At 39.6% G+C, this 19,782-nt stretch overlaps 1 protein-coding gene across 3 annotated transcripts in view; it reads left to right on the top strand.

The window, feature by feature from the left end:
* The window catches only part of SLC24A2 (solute carrier family 24 member 2), a 106,590-nt gene extending 87,065 nt beyond the window's left edge, over positions 1–19,525 (top strand). For all 3 annotated transcript variants that reach the window (XM_064402783.1, XM_064402785.1, XM_064402784.1), the window contains 4 exons: positions 7,647–7,778; positions 14,702–14,791; positions 15,198–15,364; positions 17,408–19,525. In XM_064402783.1, coding sequence (XP_064258853.1) covers positions 7,647–7,778; positions 14,702–14,791; positions 15,198–15,364; positions 17,408–17,657 — 639 coding nt within the window. In that variant the 3' untranslated portion in view covers positions 17,658–19,525. The remainder of the gene's footprint in view (positions 1–7,646; positions 7,779–14,701; positions 14,792–15,197; positions 15,365–17,407) is intronic.
* Positions 19,526–19,782: the final 257 nt, after the last annotated feature.

Below are 19,782 nucleotides of genomic sequence, written 5' to 3'. Positions count from 1 at the left end.
GGGTGGGGCTTCGAGCAATCTTGTCTAGTGGAAGAGGTCTCTGTCCATGGCAGGGGGGTTGAAACAAGGTGATCTTTAAGGTCCCTTCTAACCCACACCACCCCATGTTTCTCAAACAGTCCTAGAGCAAACTAGTAAGTGCTTTCTTCCCTAGGATTAGAGGTACGTATTTAATAGATGCTCTTGCATGAAGAACTGTGAAATATGGAACATCCATAGATTTTGTACCCTTTTAATTGTTTTTAATTATTTAAATAAAAGAAGAGCTGAAGTAGCAAGAATAGAGTTTTGATGTATGTAGATAGGTTTAAAAGAGTACTTGTTACGGATGTATGAAAGAGAGCACCAAGCAGAATAACACTTCTAATCTCATTTCTTAAGATGCAAAGAGGGCATTGTCCTAATAGAGGATTCATTTCCTTATTGTCATTAACAATAATAACAACAACAATAAAATATATGCCAGGATACCACAATTATCCTATCTAGGCATTAGTATACACTTGATATTCAGCACTGCAGATGTCTCTGTAACAAAAAGACAGTCTCAAACACCAGCAAGAAGTGAGGATCCTATGCAAAAAGAGTAAAAAGAATTATGACAGAATTAGTAAAGGATTTCACAGAAACACAGTATGGACTATTATATGTGGAGATCTAACGCAGCTATGCCTAAATCTTTAATGACTGGTTAAGGGATGAGGAGCACAAGTATGTCATTCTGTGTTCTTGCAGTTACAGGACATGATGCTGGAAGAAGCAGGAAGACTCAGAAGATCAATAACTTGCTCCAAGAGTGGTATCACCAGCAGAATTTTAGGGGGTTTTATTATGACTTGGCTTAAACAAGTGGGCCTGCTGATGACAGACAGGGTACACCTGTCTCAAAGGGGCAAAGGGTTAGCAGGGCTTAGTAAAAGACCCTTAAACTAGATTTCAAAGAAGAAAGGGATGAAACCAGGCATGCTAGAGATAAGCCCAGGAATGGCACATCAATATTTGAGGAGCAGTGTGCTGTTACAGCCCTTCTGCTCTGTCGTGTGCTGAGTGCACCAAAGCGCATTCAAAATGTCCCTGTACTAATTCACATTGCCCCTTCACCATCTCAGTGGAGGTGGTGGGTCAAGATCCATAGACAGCTGCACAGACCTAATCATCATCAATCCATTACAAACGCCAGAAGCACCTGAGACCAGTCATATAGTAATTAAGGCTCCTTCCCATCCAATATATGACAGGACTGATAGACCACCTAAAGTGCATCTACACCAAAGTATGCAGCATGCACAACAAACAGGAGGGCCTAGAAGTCATTGAGCAGATGGAAAACTGTGATGTAATTGCAATGAACATAAGCATGGTGGGATTACGTACACAACTGGAGTAATGCAATAGATGGCTATAAATTCTTCTTCAGAAGGGATAGGCAAAGAAGGAGAAGTGGTGTGGTAGCCCTTTATGTTATGGAGTATTTGACTTTCTAGAGCTTGATGATGGTGATAAAAGGGTTGAGTATTTATAGGCAAGCCAACAAAATCAGTATCCTGGTGGAAGTCTAGTATAGCCTATCCAACCAGTTCAAAGAGGAAGACAAAAATATACTATAAGATGTGGAGGAAGTCTTACAATTCCTGGACCTTTTTCTTCTGGGACACTTCAATACCAGATACCTGCTGGTAATACAAAATAGCAGAAAGGGAACTGCCCAGGAGGTTTCTGAACTGTGTGGAACATGCCTTGGTACTTCTCTCAGAGTGGGTGAGGAAGCCAGCCAGAGAAGGTGACCAGCTGGACCTGCTGCTTGTGAACACAGGATTAGTGGGAGATGTGGTGGTCAGAGGCCATCTTGGGCACAGAGACCACGAAAGGAGAGCTTCTTTCTATTTTCAGAGCTGTAAGGAACGGGTCAGGAGAAGTGCCAGAACTGCCTGGGACTTCCAGAGGGCAGCCTTTGTCTGTTTACAGGACTGGCTGATAGTGTTCCTTGGGATGTGATCCCAAGGGGACAAGGGAGTGCAGGAAGGCTGAGCATTGTTTGAGAAAACAATCTTAAAGGTGCAGGAGCAGGCTGTCCTTATGTGCTGAAAGAGGAGTTGTCTGGGAAGAAGACTGGCCTGGCTGAACAGAGTTTAGGCTGAATTCAGGAGAAAAAGGAGAGTTTATGACCTTTGGAAGAAGGCACAGGCAGCTCAGGAGGACTTCAAGGATATTGGGAGGTAATGCAGGGAGAAATTTAGATGGGCCAAAGCCCATCTAGAACTTAATTTGGCTTCTGCAGTTAAAGACAATGAAAGGTGTTTCCACAAATGAAAGGTGTTCTAGAAAGATATCAGCAACAGAAGGAGGGTTAAGGACAATCTCCATCCATTCTTGGGTACAATTGCAAGTGCTGCAACAAGGAATAAGGGGAGAGTAGAGATATGGAATGCCTTTTTTGCCTTATTCTTTAACAGCAAGATTGGCTGTCATCAGGGTCAATCAGACCCCTGGGCTGGAAGACAAGTATGTGGAGCAGAATGAAGCCCCAGTAGTCAAAAGGGAAATGGTCAGTGACTTGCTGTACTGCTTCACACACATGAATCTCTGAGGCTGGATGGGATCCACTCAGGAGTACTGAGGGTGCTGATGGAAGTGCTCACAAGCCACTTCGCATCATTTACCAGCAGTCCTGACTAACTAGGGAGGTCCCAGTGGCAAGTGTGATGCCCAGCTACAGAAAGGGTGGGAAGGAGGATGCAGAGAACTATAGACCTGTCAGACTGATCTCGATGCCAGGGATGGTCATGAAGCAGATCACCCTGAGTGCCATCACACAGCATGTGCAGGACACCCTGAGTGCCATCACACAGCATGTGCCAGTCTGGGTTTGTCAAACACAGATCCTGCTTGACCAATCTGATCTCATTCTATGACAAATTGACTCATGTAGTAAATGTGGGAAAGGCTATGAATGTTGTCTACCTGGACCTTAGTAAAGCATTTGACACCATTTCCCACATCATTCGTCTGGAGGTGCTGGCTTTCCATGGTATGGATGGGTGGACCAGGTGTGGACAGTTCACTGAGTGGAGGGCAGGGCTTGAAGAGTACTGGTGAATGGAGGGAAATCCAGCTGTCAGTCATTGGTGGTGTTTTCCAGAGCTCTGTACTGGGGCCAGTCCTGCTTAATGTCTTTATTGATAATTTGGTTGAGGGGATCAAGAACACCCTGTCATTTTGCAGATGATGCAAGTTGGATGGGAGTGTTGATCTGCTGGGAGGTAGGAAGGCTCTTCAGAGGGGTCACACAAGCTGGATCTATGGGCTGAGGCCAGTGGTATGAGGTTCAGTAAAGCCAGATGCTGTGGCCTGCCCTTGGGTCACAACAACCCTATGCAACAATGCTACAGGCTGGGGAATGAAAAACTTAATTCACTAAATGACCTGGGGGTCATTTGGTCTAGATTTCCAGAGATCCCTTCCAACCCTGACTAGTCTATGATGCTGTGATTCTGTGCTGGCCTACAGCAACTAATCACTAGCCAGCTTTGTGCTGAGGTGGCCAAGATGTCCAGTGGCATCCTGGCTTGTATTAGCAATAGTGTGGCCAGTAGGACCAGGGCAGTGATTTTCCCACTGTACCCCTGGCACTGGTAAGGCTACATCTCAAATCCTGTATTCCCTTTTGTGCCCCTCACTACAAAGACATTGAATTTCTGTAGTGTGTCCAAGAAGGACGATGGAGCTGGTGATGGGTCTGGAGCACAAGTCCTGTGGGAAGCAGAAAAGGGAGATGGGTTTTTCAGCCTGGAGAAATTGAAGCTCAATGGAGACCTTATCATCTCTACAACTGCCTGAAAGGACTGCATAACCAGGTAGGGGTCAGCCTCTTGTCCCAAGAAACAAGTGACAGGACAAGAGGAAATGGCCTCAAGATGTGTCAGAGAAGATTGGATCAGAGATTACAGCATTTGCTTCATGGAAATGGTTATCAAGTATTGGATCAGTTATCAAGCATAAAAGTGGTTGTGTCACCATTCATGGAAGTATTTAGAATATGTGTAGGTATGGTGCTTGGGGACATGATTTCGTGATGGAGCTGGCGGTCTTAGGTTTATGGTTGGACTTGATGATCTAAAATGTTTTTCCCAGCTTAAATATTGCTATGATTCTATGAATTTGTGGAAGATGAAAAATATGCTGTATTCCAATACTCAGTCTCTGCACACCCGTGTCTGACCATTGCAAGGTACTGGTTTAAATTGGCTCTTGTTCTGACTTAATACGGCAATTTCTTTCTAATAGATTATCATCAGAGTTCATCATATCAGGTGATGCAGCTTTCCCATACATCCAGTCCAGCTGAAGTTAATTAGCTACTGAGTCATAGCAGGGAATGAGATTTGGAGTGGGCATGGGCAGGTAGCAGCACTTTGGCCGCCCTAAAAAAATTGAGATCAGGTGTATCATAAAGGGAGCAGAATATCCTTCACTTCTGTTAGAGCATGTGAAAGTCAAGGCAGATACCAGAAGGTATCTAAAATGGTACCATCATATGTGTTTAGGCAACTGAATTCCTTAGTATATATCAAGTCATAATTGCATTTTCTTCTTAGCAGTACAGAATCTAATCCTACTGAACATTGCAAGTACAGAGTTTCCATCATTTAGACTGAAATAAAACTATATTTTCAGGATTAGTTTCTGTGTACATGGCTGGAGCCAATACAGTGCATGCAATCTCTGCCATAAATCTGTGCTGAGTCATTTTCTGTCACTGCTGCTTAGTCCACAGCATGACACTCTCATTTATGTGGTTTTAGAGCTGCTGAAATTATTTCCCATTCTTTTCTTCGACACCAGGGGATAATTTAGTATTGCTTTGAAATTCATGGAAGCTAGATCTACAAATACTTTGAAAATCAGATGCCAAATCCAATTTACAAAATGGGAAAAGAATATCCATTCTGCAACATCCATGTATCCTGGAGTTAAACTAGCAAAAAAAAGTTTTATGCCTGCACTGTGAGCTTGTGTTTGTCCTTATATTTTGGGGATAGTTGTCTTGGGGAAAGGGATGATGTAGGACAACTGGAAGGGAAAAAGATCTTGAACAGATAGATTAAGGTTTCTCAGGAGACATCTGGCAATCTCCAAAAGCAATTCTGTATAGTTCTTTGCTACAGCCACTCGTGTTGCCTCTGTGCTCATGCACACCCAGAGGTGTTTGACACAGACATGAGAATAGAGCAAGGCCCAGTGTTGAGCCATATGTGTGTACTGGTACAGTATTGCATGAACCAACATAGGCATTACTGTCTAGATAATTTTAAGACTTATGTGCAAAATCAGACTAATGTAAAGTTTTGTTGTGATTAAATATAATTGTCAATCATGGCTAATCTCTAAAGATGGCAATTCAGGAAGTACTTTGCCACTCAGTGCTGTTTATGCAGCAGTCACTTAGAAAGCTTTATTCCAGCTGAGTTGGCTGATTGAATTACAGAGAGGCCATTCAGAAAGAGTTACCTAGGCAACCCTTCAATTGGTCCTTTTGTGCTCAAATTTTATCTCAGTCATCTTATTTCAAAGCTGAGCCTGTGATACCCCAAAAGCATCAACCAGAATGGAAAGTGAATGGATTTGGGTTTGGGAAGTAGCCTCACACATTTCTCCAGCACAGTTCCTCTAAAGTCAGGCTTCAGTAGATTGCCAGCAATGAAGTATAGTATGTTCATTTCCATGAGGAGCTGAAAGCTAAAGGCAACAGCTAGCCTCTTAAGCTGCTCAGGAGTTTCTGAAGTGCTGTGTTGAGTGCTACAAATTGTGGTTATACATTTTTAAATGTTTTTAATGATTATAACCATTATGATCTGTTCACTTTACTGTTGTCATACAATTGTGCAACTTGGGAGTTTCACTAAGTATAGGAGCTAGCAAAATATTGTCCTCTGTTAACATTGACACACAACTCAAAAGTTGCTGCAACTTGTTAGTGTGTCAAGAGGTAAATAGGAGTTTATTTCCATTCCACTGATGTTAGGTGATACCTTCATAGTGAAAAATCCCAAGCTAAGAGCTGAGCTTGCTTCTGTAAGTACTGATCAGCTCAGGTAGCTGAACAATTTGGAAGTTCATAATAGTGGAATAATCAAGACCAGATCTTAAAAATTAGCAGTAAGTAGAATGTTATTAACAGTATCAACATATGGTGACATTTCAATAACTCTTTTGCTTAGAAAAGAACAACTGGTGCTAAAATTTAAATGATTGCTTTATATAGCATTGTCATAAGGTTTATGTAAGCAATCTTAATACAGGGCAATAACTGAAAAGAAACTGGTTATAAATCTATAGGAGGAATAACATGCATATTGTGAACATGTCTCAATTATTATCTTTTTTTCAAAAACAAAACCCAAGAACACTACCTGAAGAAGTCATATCACTCACATTGTCAAACAGTGTTCACTGGGTGCTCTCTTTCAGACTTTTTTAGCTCTTTGAGCTCTCAAGAAATCTTTCCAAGTTTTAACAGCATTTGCATTATACACATCTGTGTGAAAGTATTATTCAGGCCATTTTTTCAGTTGCCTGATTCTGCAATTTATGTGCAGTTCTGGAGACATCACCTACTTATGCTAACAATTTAAAAGTTATTTTAATACCTATGTGCAAAAGGCTGAGTCATGCCCACTATACTTGTTCCATTTTGTTAGCAGAAGCAGTCTAAGGAAAGATAACTGTGTGGAAGCCAAATGTTTGCTGTCATAGGAGAGGGTTCCTATACACCTACTCTGTAACAGAGATGACAGGTGGGCAGCTTACACATAAATGGAAACTAGGGACCGATGTGAAAATCAGTGACACAAATTGGAGAGGAGTGTTAGCACCAAGTTGCTAGGAACACTGCTGTGTTGTGACTGGTCTGAACACAAGAGTCTTTGGATAGAGACAAGAAGCCCTTTCCTCATGTGGACAACCTGGCAACAGTGTTGGGGCCCAGAGAAGCTGGGCCATCACTGTCCTTGTTGGTTTCACAGTTTGAATGGGCAGAGCCCTGAGCAGCCCAGTCTGACCCTGGCAGCTTAGCACTAGAACTCTACAATTGAGGGTACCTGAATTATGTCCTCTCCCAGTGGAGAGGACAACACATACCAATATATGTATGCCTATATATTTAATGGTAAGGTTTCAAGTTACTCACAAAAGCTTAAGGAGTTAGATACACGTGCACATCTATATGCATGCATAAAGGTGCGCACACTTGTGCATGTGTACACACAGGTACGTGTGTGCACACATGCTCTCTCTCCTGTCTGTGTGGCCAGGCTTGATGCAGCCCAGACAAGTCTCAACCCATGACTAGATGAGCCCACATCCCAAGGGAGAGCCATGGGAACACTTGTCAGAGCCACCCTGTGCATCCCAAGGGACCAGCCACATTGTCAACAGATGGACATCCTGAGGCAGCCTGTAGGGATACCTTGTAGTATGGCCAAAGTCTGTCTTGGTGTGTCCTGGCTAATGTTGTTAGGTAGGTGTGGTGTTAATGCAATGTTTTCAGTTCTTCCTGAAACACGATGCTGTCCTTGAGCTCCTTTTGAAAGAATCCCTGACTTCATTCATCCACTTTGATAATCTGCTCACTGGACCTTTTCTTACAGAATGAAGAGGATGAGGAGGAACAGCCTCTCAGCCTGGCCTGGCCTGAAACCCCACGCAAGCAGATCACCTATCTTTTGGTGTTACCCATTGTTTTTCCACTGTGGGCTACCCTGCCAGACGTCAGAAAACCTGTAAGTAACTATTGTTGTAAGTCAGTTTGTACTGCACAAAATGGTGGCTCTCTAGTTAAATGCTAAAAAAGAACTAGAGCTATAAGGTTTTTCTAATTGTTTCTTCTTTGAAGAAGAAGTCACAACGTTATTATTCAAATCTTCAAATGGCAAACGGGTGTTTAGGAGCAACTGGTTGTTAATAGCTCTATAAAGATTATAGCTTGTATTTACTTGTACTTTATGATATAAAGTGAACAGTCTGAAAAATTCTTTGAGGCCTTGGCATTTGTATTTCTGAATCTCTGCAGAACACATGAGTGCTGAGGAGTATCTGTCTATATGCAGTGCCCTAAATTATATGACTGGAAGGCTTTTAGACTATCTAAATCTTTTCTGTAGTTCAATCATAATTTATGTTCTATTAGACTTTTTTCTTCCATTCATAATCTTATCATTTTTATACTAGAATGAGATCTCTAAGTCCTTTCATCTATAAAATACTTGCTAGTGTTGTCCTAAACACAGTTTGAAGTAGGACTGACAAGTTACCAAGGCTTACCACTTTTATACTTACATATACAAATAGACCTGACTGGAAAAGCTCATGGAAAGTAAAAGAGAGAGCATCACAACCTGAAAAAAAAAATTAGCGGTGTTTTAATCTCTTTTACTTTCTGGATCAAAAGCGGGTTTAAAACTGCTGCAAGAAAGGCATGCACAGCATGTAAGTTTAAAAATCAACACCCTGAATTATTCTTTCTTCTTCACACACAGTGAAAAACCTTCCCATCCCACACACTGAAAAACTGCAATTCAGTGCAAGAAAGAAGCTAAAATAAGATCTCTTTTTATCAGATAAAAAGTTCCAAAGCTATAAAGTGACATTTACCCTTCTTTCCCTTCTGATGCTTTTTGCCTTCCCAATTTTTAAGCTTTTTTTTTTTTCCTTAAAGATTCCAGAAAGCTCTGGAAGTCACTTTTGTTACATAACACACAGAACATATTGCATGAATTTCAAGACTGTTTATTTCTGAATTTATGTCCTCCTTTCATCATTCAAAACCATCCTTGCATTTTTTTTCATAATTTGATATAAAATCAGTGACAAATAGTTATAGGCTTTATTTTGAATTTTGAAAAACTGAAGGCAATATAAGTAGACCTGCAGTTTTATCCAATATTCTGTACGGTACAAATGAGAACATTTTTTCAGTAATAGTTTTGTAAAGTGAATATCTTGACAAGTTGCCTGCAACTATTGCGTGTTATTATTAATACTAGTACCATTCACAACAGAATTCCATGCTGACATCCACCAGCTAAAAGCACAAAAGCTAGCACATAAAGATACACTTGCCATAGCACAAAAGATAAACATGGATGTATGTTTCAGGTAGGCAGGTTTTAAAAACAGTTTTAAAACTCCAATCCCTGAAAGGAGTAGTTTATACAGAAAAAAACACCCAAAAATATAGTTTGTAGTTACATGTAGATTAGCAGAAGAGGTAATGGGCTGTATCAGTATGACAAGCTACTTACTTTGAACATTGCTCTCAAAGAATTAACCAGATAGTTGCATAAATTATTTAACATTTTAAGTAGGGTTCATTAATTTACCTTCAAAATATTCTCACTTCTTTCTGTGTGTCATCCCCACTAATTCCTTCCTAACAAAAATGATGCCTGCTATCACAGCTCAGCATGTGCATCAGAAAACAATTTTCAATAATATCTGTGAGATAAAAGTGAAAGCAAACCTAAAATAATACTCAACTAGACTTTTTAGATAGGTCTGCCATCAGGGGCTTGATTTGCAAGTGTGGTAATTTTAGTCAGAAACCCAAATTCTGCATCAGGATGCTCATATTAGCATATGCATATATAAAGTGAATGCTTTTTTGCTATATACTGATTTGAAAGACCATATGGAGTCTTTGGCATCCTCTGTGGGTGTCCACTTTTCAGTAAATTCTTCCTTCTAACTAGAGGTTTTTTTTCTAGTGTATATTTTATCTCCACACAAAGGCGATGGTTTCCCTGCATTTATTTGTACTATTCTGAGATACATTTAGTTCCATGAAACCCAGAAGCTCTAGAAAAATTATTTTGTAGACAAGGTCTCTGGTTCTAAAGTTAGCAAAATCCTGCTGCCTTATTATGCTGTGGTGCACACATATGCAGATTTTTGTATACTTAAAGTAGGTTATGCATTAGTTCAGGTAACTTCCAGCTGATTGACTAGCTGAGATGTTTTAATGTGTTTAGTGCCTTAATAATACCTGCTCACATTAAGCCAGCATATATTAAAATCCTTACTATAGCATCAATAATGTTGTTGGCATATCCCAGAGGTAGGTGTGCCCTTAGGGAATTTTTTCCTGAGTTTTTGCTCAGGTGTTTTGAACACTAATAGCTATTTTTCCTGCACTAATGGCTTGTTTCCCCAGTGGCTCTGTAAAGGTCACACATGTAACTGCCCGTTTCCTGGAGTAACAGATATTGAAAGACTGAAAGAAAAATTATGTGACAAAGGTGCCCCAGTAGGTCTGGAGCAGAAACTGAACACACCTCTTTTATTATACCCAAACTCCACTGTCCATCCCTTTGCATTACAGGCCAGAAAAATGGCCCTTGGGGCTCCAGTCCTGCCATCACTGGACCCGTAAGGGGGAGTTCATTCTATCTCTGCAAATTCCCATTATAAACGAAGAGCTACAACTCACATGAACTCTTGTTGCCATACAGAGATGCACTGTTACCAAGGGGACAAGGACAACATGTTCCTGTACAGATCCAGTTAGAAGAGCAGATTCTGAGTAATCAGAGTTAAGCACTGTTAACTGTGAAAGAAAGATCAAACTTTGCAATGCAGATACATTTATGAACAAGACAAACATGTGAATCATTCAGGTTAAAGATGTTGGTAATAATGCTGGCTAAAATTGAAAGAGTTACTTTCCAGATTATTCAGCACACACTACCTTCCAGGATCAAGCTCTTAGAAGAAAAGCCTTCATACCTGGACTATTTTTGCTATTTATAGCCCTGTTTTTCAGACACTGGTACTAAATAAATATATAGAAATGTATCAAGAGAAATGTTCTTAAGGTTTCTTATAGACAGGAACAGTACCAATCCATCTAATCCACAGTGGAACTACAAAATCCTTTTGCTTTTCTTAAAGGAAAATAGCATATGAACTGAGTGAGCCATGGCTTCTCTCATTTATCTGTTACTTGGACCACAAAAGAGCCAATTGCTAATAAACTCTGCACTCTGTCTTTACACGGCAACCACCACAACAACTACTGAAAAAGAGGGAGAGAAGTATTGCTGTCTGCTGTCTCTGACTAATTCTTTTAGGAAAATGCTTAGAATTGGCAGTTCTGTGTATTTCAAAGAGCTAGAGAGTAGAAATTACATAAATATCAAAAGAATGCTGAAACTAGTTACCAAACAAGCATGATTATTATTGTTACAGTCTGGAATAAAATCCAGCATACAAAGAAGAATTGGCATTCTGGTTATGGCTTTTTCAAATGTTCATCTATATGCATATTATATAGCAGTATCTGTGGATTCCATTTTTGATTTCATCTCATGTAAAATGTACAAGGTTTAAATTTTGCCCTTTCTGAATTTAAATGTTCCCCTTTTTAAAATAGATAATTTAAGTGTTAAGCCTATTAAAGTATCTTGGACTGCTGCTTATCAGTTAATTTTAGTGGGAGAGGATTAGCTAAGGCAGGCGAGGAGTACACATGCTGCACAGTTACTGAGTCGTAATTCTTATCCATCCAAATTCTGTGGGTGTCTGACTCAGATAGGCAATGTCTCCTTGTTTTGCAAGGGCCATTTGATGTATATATTCACACCATCAGAGAATTATTACTGACCAGCATGTATTGTATTAGTTGTGCTTAAGCCAGTGTGTGCTTAAATCTTGAGTACTGGGTAGTGGTCATTCGAATTGCATTGCTGCAGATGGTGCTCTATGCAGATTTTGTGACCAGTTCCAACAATTTTATTGCTTCATTGTCTCATTACTATATGTCTTGTCAAAAGATCAGAGTTTTTACAAGGAAGATGAAAAATGTTGGAAGTTGGAAAAGTTTACTACTAGGAATGGTGAAAAAAAGTACTACCTGCTTAGTTTTAAAAGAGAAATTGCTATTTAGATTAATTTATTTCTACCAGTCTTAATTTTGCTCCCACTGGTGTCAGATCATTATGACAGCCATTGATATGTTTCTTTCAGTTGTGTTCCTTTTTGCATTGTCTTCTGTCCCCCAATGCGTGTAAAATTTTTATTTTTAACTTAAAATTCCATCTGAGTAGGTTTTAAATATCATAAGCTCATTATCATATTTTTCTGGTTTGATGGAAATTTAGAACTCTCTTTTGAAAACATTACTCTGTAATGAGTTGAGAAGCAATTAAGAAACAGATCAACCAAAGTACTGTGAGCACTTCTAAAAACAATGCTTGTGACAGTAGTGGAATTTATATGAAAATAATGTTTCCAGGTGCTGTGGTGGTTATTTAAGGGTGATCTGTTTAAAACACTTACTGGACCACTTTTACTCCAACAGATGTTCAGTTATTTATATTATGAAGGAGTTTAGAATCACAGATTTATAAAATGGTTTGGGTTGGATGGGAACCTTAGAGATCATCTAGTTCCAGCTCCCATGACGTGGGCAAGGACACATTTCACTAGGCCAGGTTGCTCAAAGCCTGGTCCAGCCTGGCCTTGAACACTGCCAGGGATGGGGCATTCGCAGCTTCTCTGGGCAGCCTGTTCCATCCTCAAACTAAAGGTTTCTTCCTAATGTCCAGTTTAAACCTTCTTTCTTTCTACTTTTCTGGTCCTCTTGTCCTGTCATTACATGCTCTTGTGAATAGTCTCTCTCCATCTTTCTTAGAAGCTCCCTTTAGGAGCTGGAAGACTGCAATTAGATCATGCCAAGCCTTCTCTTCTCCAGACTGTACAATCCAAATTCTCTTAGCCTTTCTTCACAGAAGAAGTGTTCCATCCCTCTGGTAGTGTTGTTAAAGCTGTACCATTTTTAATATGTGTTCCTGTGTGTATTCAGTTATGAAATTGTATAGCTTGTGTTAGTCAACATGCTCAGTTTTCAGGAGGACATTTAGCATTATGCAAAGTACACACAGGGAGTGAGTTAGTGCTCTGTAGCACAGCCAGCAGCTGCACCTGCTGCTGGAGCAGATATGGACCTTCTATTTGTCCCATGTTGTAGATGAGTGTGCACAATTGGCATTGCTGACTTTACCCTTTTTACATCAGTTAATGTCCCGAGCTTATTCCAGTTACATCAGCAGAGAATCTACACAGTCTCATTGAGCTACAGACCAGCCTCACTGTTTCCAGGTTCAGCTGGCAAAACACAGTGACATTCCTGCTTGACCAGTTCTAATGGCCAGCCCAATATACTGATCATCTTTTGGTCTACAACCACTCTATGGTTCCATGCTGATCAGTTCCTAAATGTGAAATTGTTTCATACAAATATCTGTTGAGTTTGTTATATAAGGAAAGCTGACTGTGCAGCTCCATAAGCTCCCTAAAAAAAGAAGTGTTTATGATGGCTCGAAGAATCTGAATCAGAACAAATGGTATTTTCTGTCCAAAAGTCACACTGAGGGAAAGCCCTGCAATCCCATATGCTTCCACAACACCTAGGAATGATCCACTGTCTTAATGAGCCTCCTCATACAGTAGGGGATGACCTGCAATGAAAGAGGGCAAAAATTCTCAAAAATTCTGGAGTGGAAGTGGATTTAGTGAGGACCAAAAGGGAAGTACTGCAAGACTGAGCGGCAGCCATGAGAGGCATTCAGAGTGGTATAACTTACTTCCACTGGCAGTCCCACTGGTTATTCATGCAATTTGTAGGACTCTGCTAGTCACATGTCAGAAATCATATGAGGAAAGATCTGCATTCAAAAGGTCAATGACCATAAAGAAAGACTGTTAGAATTCATTCACAGGACAAATTTAATTTTAAGTACTGATTTGATTTAGACAGTGTTAGCCTGGTGCACTACAGCAATTTTGTTTCCTTCCTTTAGTAGTTAACTTGACCTCTTTTTGTTACATAGATTCAGTTAGTCCATGGATAATATGGAAAATGCAAAAGATTTCTGAAAGAACAGAAACCAAAATAAATCATTAATCTGACTATAACCCATTCATTGGCTGCAAGAACACTGTCTCTTCAAAATCTGACACTAGTTAGGGAGACAGTGAAAATGAAAATTAAGTTACTTCAGTCTTACATGGAGTTTTTAATTCATTGAAGGGCCTGACAGTATGTTTTGCATGTTTTTATAACATTAAATTTTTCTACAAAATGAAGCATGGAAAATATGTGCTTAACATATCTTCTATTGAGAAAGTGAGTAGTTTTCACAAGCAGAGTAAATGCTGTAATAAATTTTAAGTGTACATGTTTTTAGCTCTGCCATATGGCAGTCTTTTTTATACTGACTGTGAAATTTGTTGCAAAAAGTTACTAATGTAGGAAGGAAAGATATGGTCACCTGAAAACATTCATTCTGAAGAAACATGAAATTATTAACAAATTTAGAAGTCAAACCACTATTGAGCTAAACACATATGCAAACTGCATTGTAACAAATTATTATAAAAATGACATCCCAGAATTTTCCATTCTTCAAGTTCTTAGGCAATCTTATTTTATGACTGAAGCAATTGTAAGAATGAGGCACAATGTCAGGGCATCTGTTTCTTACCTTTCTTGACAGGTATTTTGATCATCTGATGATGATCAGAACAGTTGCTTAGAACAGGCCATCAGAAAAAATGAGAAGCCACTCTCATATTGAGAAGGAATTAAGAGTATGGCAGGTCAGCCTTCAATATAGGTTTTCACTGTTTCTCCTTTTTTCTGTTTCAGACATCAAGAAAGTTTTTTCCTATCACATTTTTTGGCTCTATCAGCTGGATTGCCTTCTTTTCTTACTTAATGGTCTGGTGGGCACACCAGGTAAGGAGATGATACTGTCACAAAATAAAAGCCCTGCATTATGTTTTGCACTGTAAAAGATAATTTCTGTCAGAGTCCATCTATCTCATGCTGGGTGCTGCTTTATTTCAGGAGCTGTAACCATGGATAAAGTAAGTCAGTACTCAGTAAATGGAAAGTAGTTCAGAGAGCTGTGGTTGGCTCGACCACAGGACTTGGTCATTCTTGTAACATCAGAACCATCTGCAACTGCTGTCAATATCTTATGCTTCTATTTGAAAGCCTTACTTTTCTCCTGATACATGGGAAAATCCATGAAAACTAGTATTTCTCTGATCTTGCCTGGTATTCTCCAAGCTAATAGGAAAGTTCAGGACAGTTCTTCACTGCAGGACACTTTTTCCTGGTTTTATTTAAACTCTTCTAGGTTGGAGAGACCATTGGTATTACTGAAGAAATCATGGGATTGACTATTCTAGCTGCTGGCACATCCATTCCTGACCTAATTACCAGTGTTATTGTAGCACGCAAAGGTCTGGGGGACATGGCTGTATCCAGTTCTGTTGGAAGCAACATATTTGACATCACAGTGGGGTAAGTTCTACATCAAGAAAATTGTGCCTATTTTAAACAAGTCTTTTGTTCTTAGCCAATACCACAGCAATGTGCTACAAGCAGCAATCTTTAAAAGCACAGTAATGCAAATATGAAGCGAATGTTACTGAGGCAAGTGCTCTGAAGTTTACAGATGTCTGCATGAAGAAATGTTATAAATTTGTTGCCTAATCCTTGCTTTGATACGTTACAGAGAGGCTTAGGCAAGTGAATTGCACTTTAAAATTGTGCAAGGGCATTGTTCCGAAAGGGATTTTCAAAGCTTTTTATACTTTTGTGAGGTTGCTGTTTGCTTTCTGCTACAACTCATTGTGCTTATACTAGAGCTTTCTTTGTAAATGATGATCAGGAACAATTCATTGCCTCTGCAGTATTCAACATGTTTGCTCTAACAACAGAAATTCATTGTCTTGTGTAACTGGTTTAGGCTGCTGGTGACATGTGATTAATTTTTTTTTCCTATACCTGACAAGTCCCAAATTACAAACTAATTATCTGTTAACAAAAAGGACCCTTTTTATAGCTGTGGCAATGTGAAGCTACATGAGATTGTGCAGAAGTTTTCTACTTACCCTTCACTGCTTCATGGCAGCTCTAGGGTAATGATTTGTGGTATAATGTTGTAATTCAAATTCTTTTTTGATCTTTTGAGACCAAGGTAGATCAGGTTCAGAAATAGTGTAATCTATGCCTCAGTGTTTCAAAAATGTGCAGGAAATACAGAGATAAATTCTGTCTTTGTTCCCACATTCCCTTCTTCAACACCGGATGGAGGTACTGAGAATCATGACCATATTTTCAATTTCTCCATCTTTGGTTGTTCCTTGCTATCACACACAAACAAAAGAACAGGTCTAGTTATAGTTACAGTGCCAGACAGCCTGGTTGTAGAAGAGATCCTGGTTTTCACAGCTGAAAATATACCAGCAACTGCACAAAGCTACAAAAAAGGATCCTGAAGTTAGAATGTATAGTAAATATATTTTTTACTTTTTCTGTTAGCTAATGGTAGTACTTTAGACATAGTAGGAAAACTTGGCCAATTTTCTATTAATCCTGAAGCGTTAAGTCTTTGAAATATCTATTGCAGCAAACCTGTAAAATGCAGAAAACCATGTCCTCCAACTTGGAGTACAGAGGATGCATTACAAAATTATTTCTCTTTTGCAGTGCTTTCTTACTTTTTAAAAAATGTTTAATCTTCCTGCCAAAGGAAATGGTTTTGTCCTGCACCAGTCTGCTACATTTACAACAGAAATGGCACAGTTGAGCTGTAGTCTGGTGTAGTTAGTACTGCAGCTGTAATAAATTATTCTCTCCTGAGCTGCTTATTCAAAGTTTTAATGTTGTGAGCTTCTGACAACTCACTTCATGCTTTCTAAGCCTGCTAAGCTCCAGTCAGTGTCTTAAATATTTATTTCAGCTTGACATCTTGCAGAGGGATATTGTCTCCTTCTGTGGTGTAGGGAGATGAGAAATGCAATGACAGCAAGCACAGAAATAGAAGTTAAGCTGAAGTTCAATTGAAGTTCACAGTTTAGCAGAGGTTTTTACAGTAAATGTGGACAAAGACATTTAATAGTGAAATTTTGCATGCAGTGCCTTGCAGAGTGCTGGTTCTTCATGGGAAGGACATGTTTCTTTCCAACCCACCCTCCTGGCAGGCAGACTCTTGGAAAGAGTGTGCAAATAGCTTCTGCAGATAGTGTGAAGACTAGAAACAAATGAAAGGGGTTTTCCTCTTCACAGACAGGATGCCAGGTGATTTGCCAGCCCAGAGAAATATAATTCACCAGTATAATTGTTGGAAGTGTGGAGGGCAAAAAATCCTGTGTGTTCTCCCCAAGAACCAAGAGAAAGCTTACAATTTATATTTATGCAATTGTTAGGAGAGTTGAACATCTTCCTGCCTCACTTTGTGTAGGAAGCCTTTGGTTGTGTTTGATTTGTCACCAGAAAATTTCTAGTGCTCCCTTCTGGACTTCTGCAATGTTTTAAAATAATTTTTCTTTTTCTTTACAGCCTTCCGCTTCCGTGGCTCCTGTATGCTGTGGTTAACAGCTTTGCCCCAGTGACAGTCAGCAGTAATGGTCTGTTCTGTGCGATTGTCCTCCTCTTCATCATGCTGCTCTTTGTCATCCTCTCCATTGCTTCCTGCAAGTGGAAGATGAATAAAATCCTGGGTTTCCTCATGTTTGGGCTTTATTTTGTGTTCCTGATTGTCAGTGTCCTTCTGGAGGACAAAGTGATCCAGTGTCCTGTCTCCATCTAGTGGAAAGTGCCGTTTCTCGACAGAAAAAAAAAAGAAAAAAGAAAAAAGAAAAACCAAAACATATATATTTATTAAAGAAAAGATACATACATCAAAACAAAACAGTGGGGGAAAGAAAACCACAGTGGAAAATTGCAGCAGGAATAACCCATGGATCTGTAAATTTCCTCTTCCTCAATTTTGAAAGAGTGAAAGAAAGAAAAGAATACAAAGGGACAATCTCGGAGCTGAAGAATGGCTGCTGCTGGCCAGTGCAGTAACTGAAGGGCTGAGTCTGGGTGCACTGAGGGTTCCTCTGCTGCAGAACCTCCTCGCTGCTCAGCACTGGACACGCGACGTGCTCACGGCAACAGCGAAAGTTGAAAGTTACTGCTTCTCCTCTGCCTACGGTACCTACCCACAGACTTCTCGTTCTCTGTAGTAGTATACACAGACACAGTGTGCTCAGTTCTTAAAGCTCTCCTCTTCCAAGGGGAAAGCTAATATTAACTTTGTGGAGGCACCACCCCCCACACACCCTGGTACAGGATTTTTCCAATAACCTGCTGAAACTCCTGAGTGGCAAGCATACACCAAGCAATGAGTCACAAACAGGGAAGGGCTTGTTTGTCTCTTCATGTAAGTGGATTTATGTGATGTGATTTCAGCAAAGCCAGGGAATTCATCAGTGTTTTGGTCATCTGCATCACAGGTCCGTAAAGGCAATCAGCAGGATGTTAATGGTGGTTTTTTTACATCTTGCAAAACTCTTCAGGTTCCAGAAACTCTGGCACTGAAGGAGCCATGATGCCTGACCATTTTGTAACTGGTGCAGATTTTCATTGCATTCTCATGCAAAGACCAGAATGGGGATAATCTTTCTTCTCTAATAGCAGTGCAGCATGCAGTGACATCATACAGCTATGTGAACACACCATTTTTTCTAATGCAGCAATATCAACAGTACCAATGGCTTTCAGATGCTGTTATGAGTTTGCCTTTTCATGCCAGAATAAAAAGGCTAATTTGCTTATGCATACTATTTCATACAGAAAATAGAAGTAGTTATAAAATGGCAGCCTAATTGCTAAGTGAATATATACTTTATAGGCTTTCACTATTACTTGGAGTGTAAGGACCTTCACAGCTACATATAGTTATTGCTGGAAGAGATCTCCACCTATTGTATAAAGCTGGGGAAGTTCACATTTGCTGTTATAAATCTTGAAACTAGGTAGGAGAAACACAATTTAAATACAGTGGAGCTGCAGGAAACTTACATGAAAATTCTTCAGTATTGCTGGAAGTGTACATGTCTAAAGAAAGGAAGGAGTGAAAATGCAACATCCTTTTTCTGAGATACTGGGAGAATGAGAAGGTCCAAACCTAGAGCAGAAAAAAACAAGAAGGGAGAAAGCAACTAACTTTCTGTAGTTTGGCTGATTTTTTTTTTTAATGAGAGGACTGGAATGAATATGAAGAAATTATTTCAGATAATCGTCATTTGTTTGTTCAAGTCTTTTGTGCAATTAAGAGTTCATGAAGTTTCAGTGCATTTCTGTGACCTGTTTCAGCATTGTTTTGTATGTGTATTGTGCTCACAATGGCAATGCCATTCTCACATCTGTGTAACAGAAGTCTCAGCACATTTTGTCTTGTCTGTTTTTCACTGCTCCACACTGTTAATTTCTCACTCCTCCCCTTTGTCCTTTGCTATTTTCCTGTTATATGTGTTTGTATGTAACAGTGTATGATTAGAAACTAAGCACTTGACAGAAAACAATGGTAGAGAAAACAGTACAAAATTCATATTAGGAATATTAATATTATGTGATATCATGAAGAAAAAAGTGAGATGTTAATGAAATAAAAGAAGGATACTAGGAGTTGCAATGTCTGCTACTCATATATTGTCCTAAGTCCTAGCTACATGCAGAATCAGTATTTGATAATATTTAAACATACAACAAGCAACATCTCTTACTTCTTAGTGCTTTTTAGAGTGAGCTCCTCACACTGAGAGCGAAAACTTGTCTTTGTATTCAAGATCCTTCACTGGTGCAGAATCCTTACCTGTCTTAACGATAGTGCTGCCCATCTCTAACATTTGTTCCTAGGGGTGTAGGCAGTGGAAAGGTGGGTGCAT

The sequence above is a fragment of the Passer domesticus genome, chromosome Z (assembly GCF_036417665.1).
Source record: "Passer domesticus isolate bPasDom1 chromosome Z, bPasDom1.hap1, whole genome shotgun sequence".
NCBI classification, from domain to species: Eukaryota; Metazoa; Chordata; class Aves; order Passeriformes; family Passeridae; genus Passer; species Passer domesticus.
Note: the sequence above shows the minus strand (reverse complement) of the source record. Positions and strands in the feature narration are given on the sequence as shown.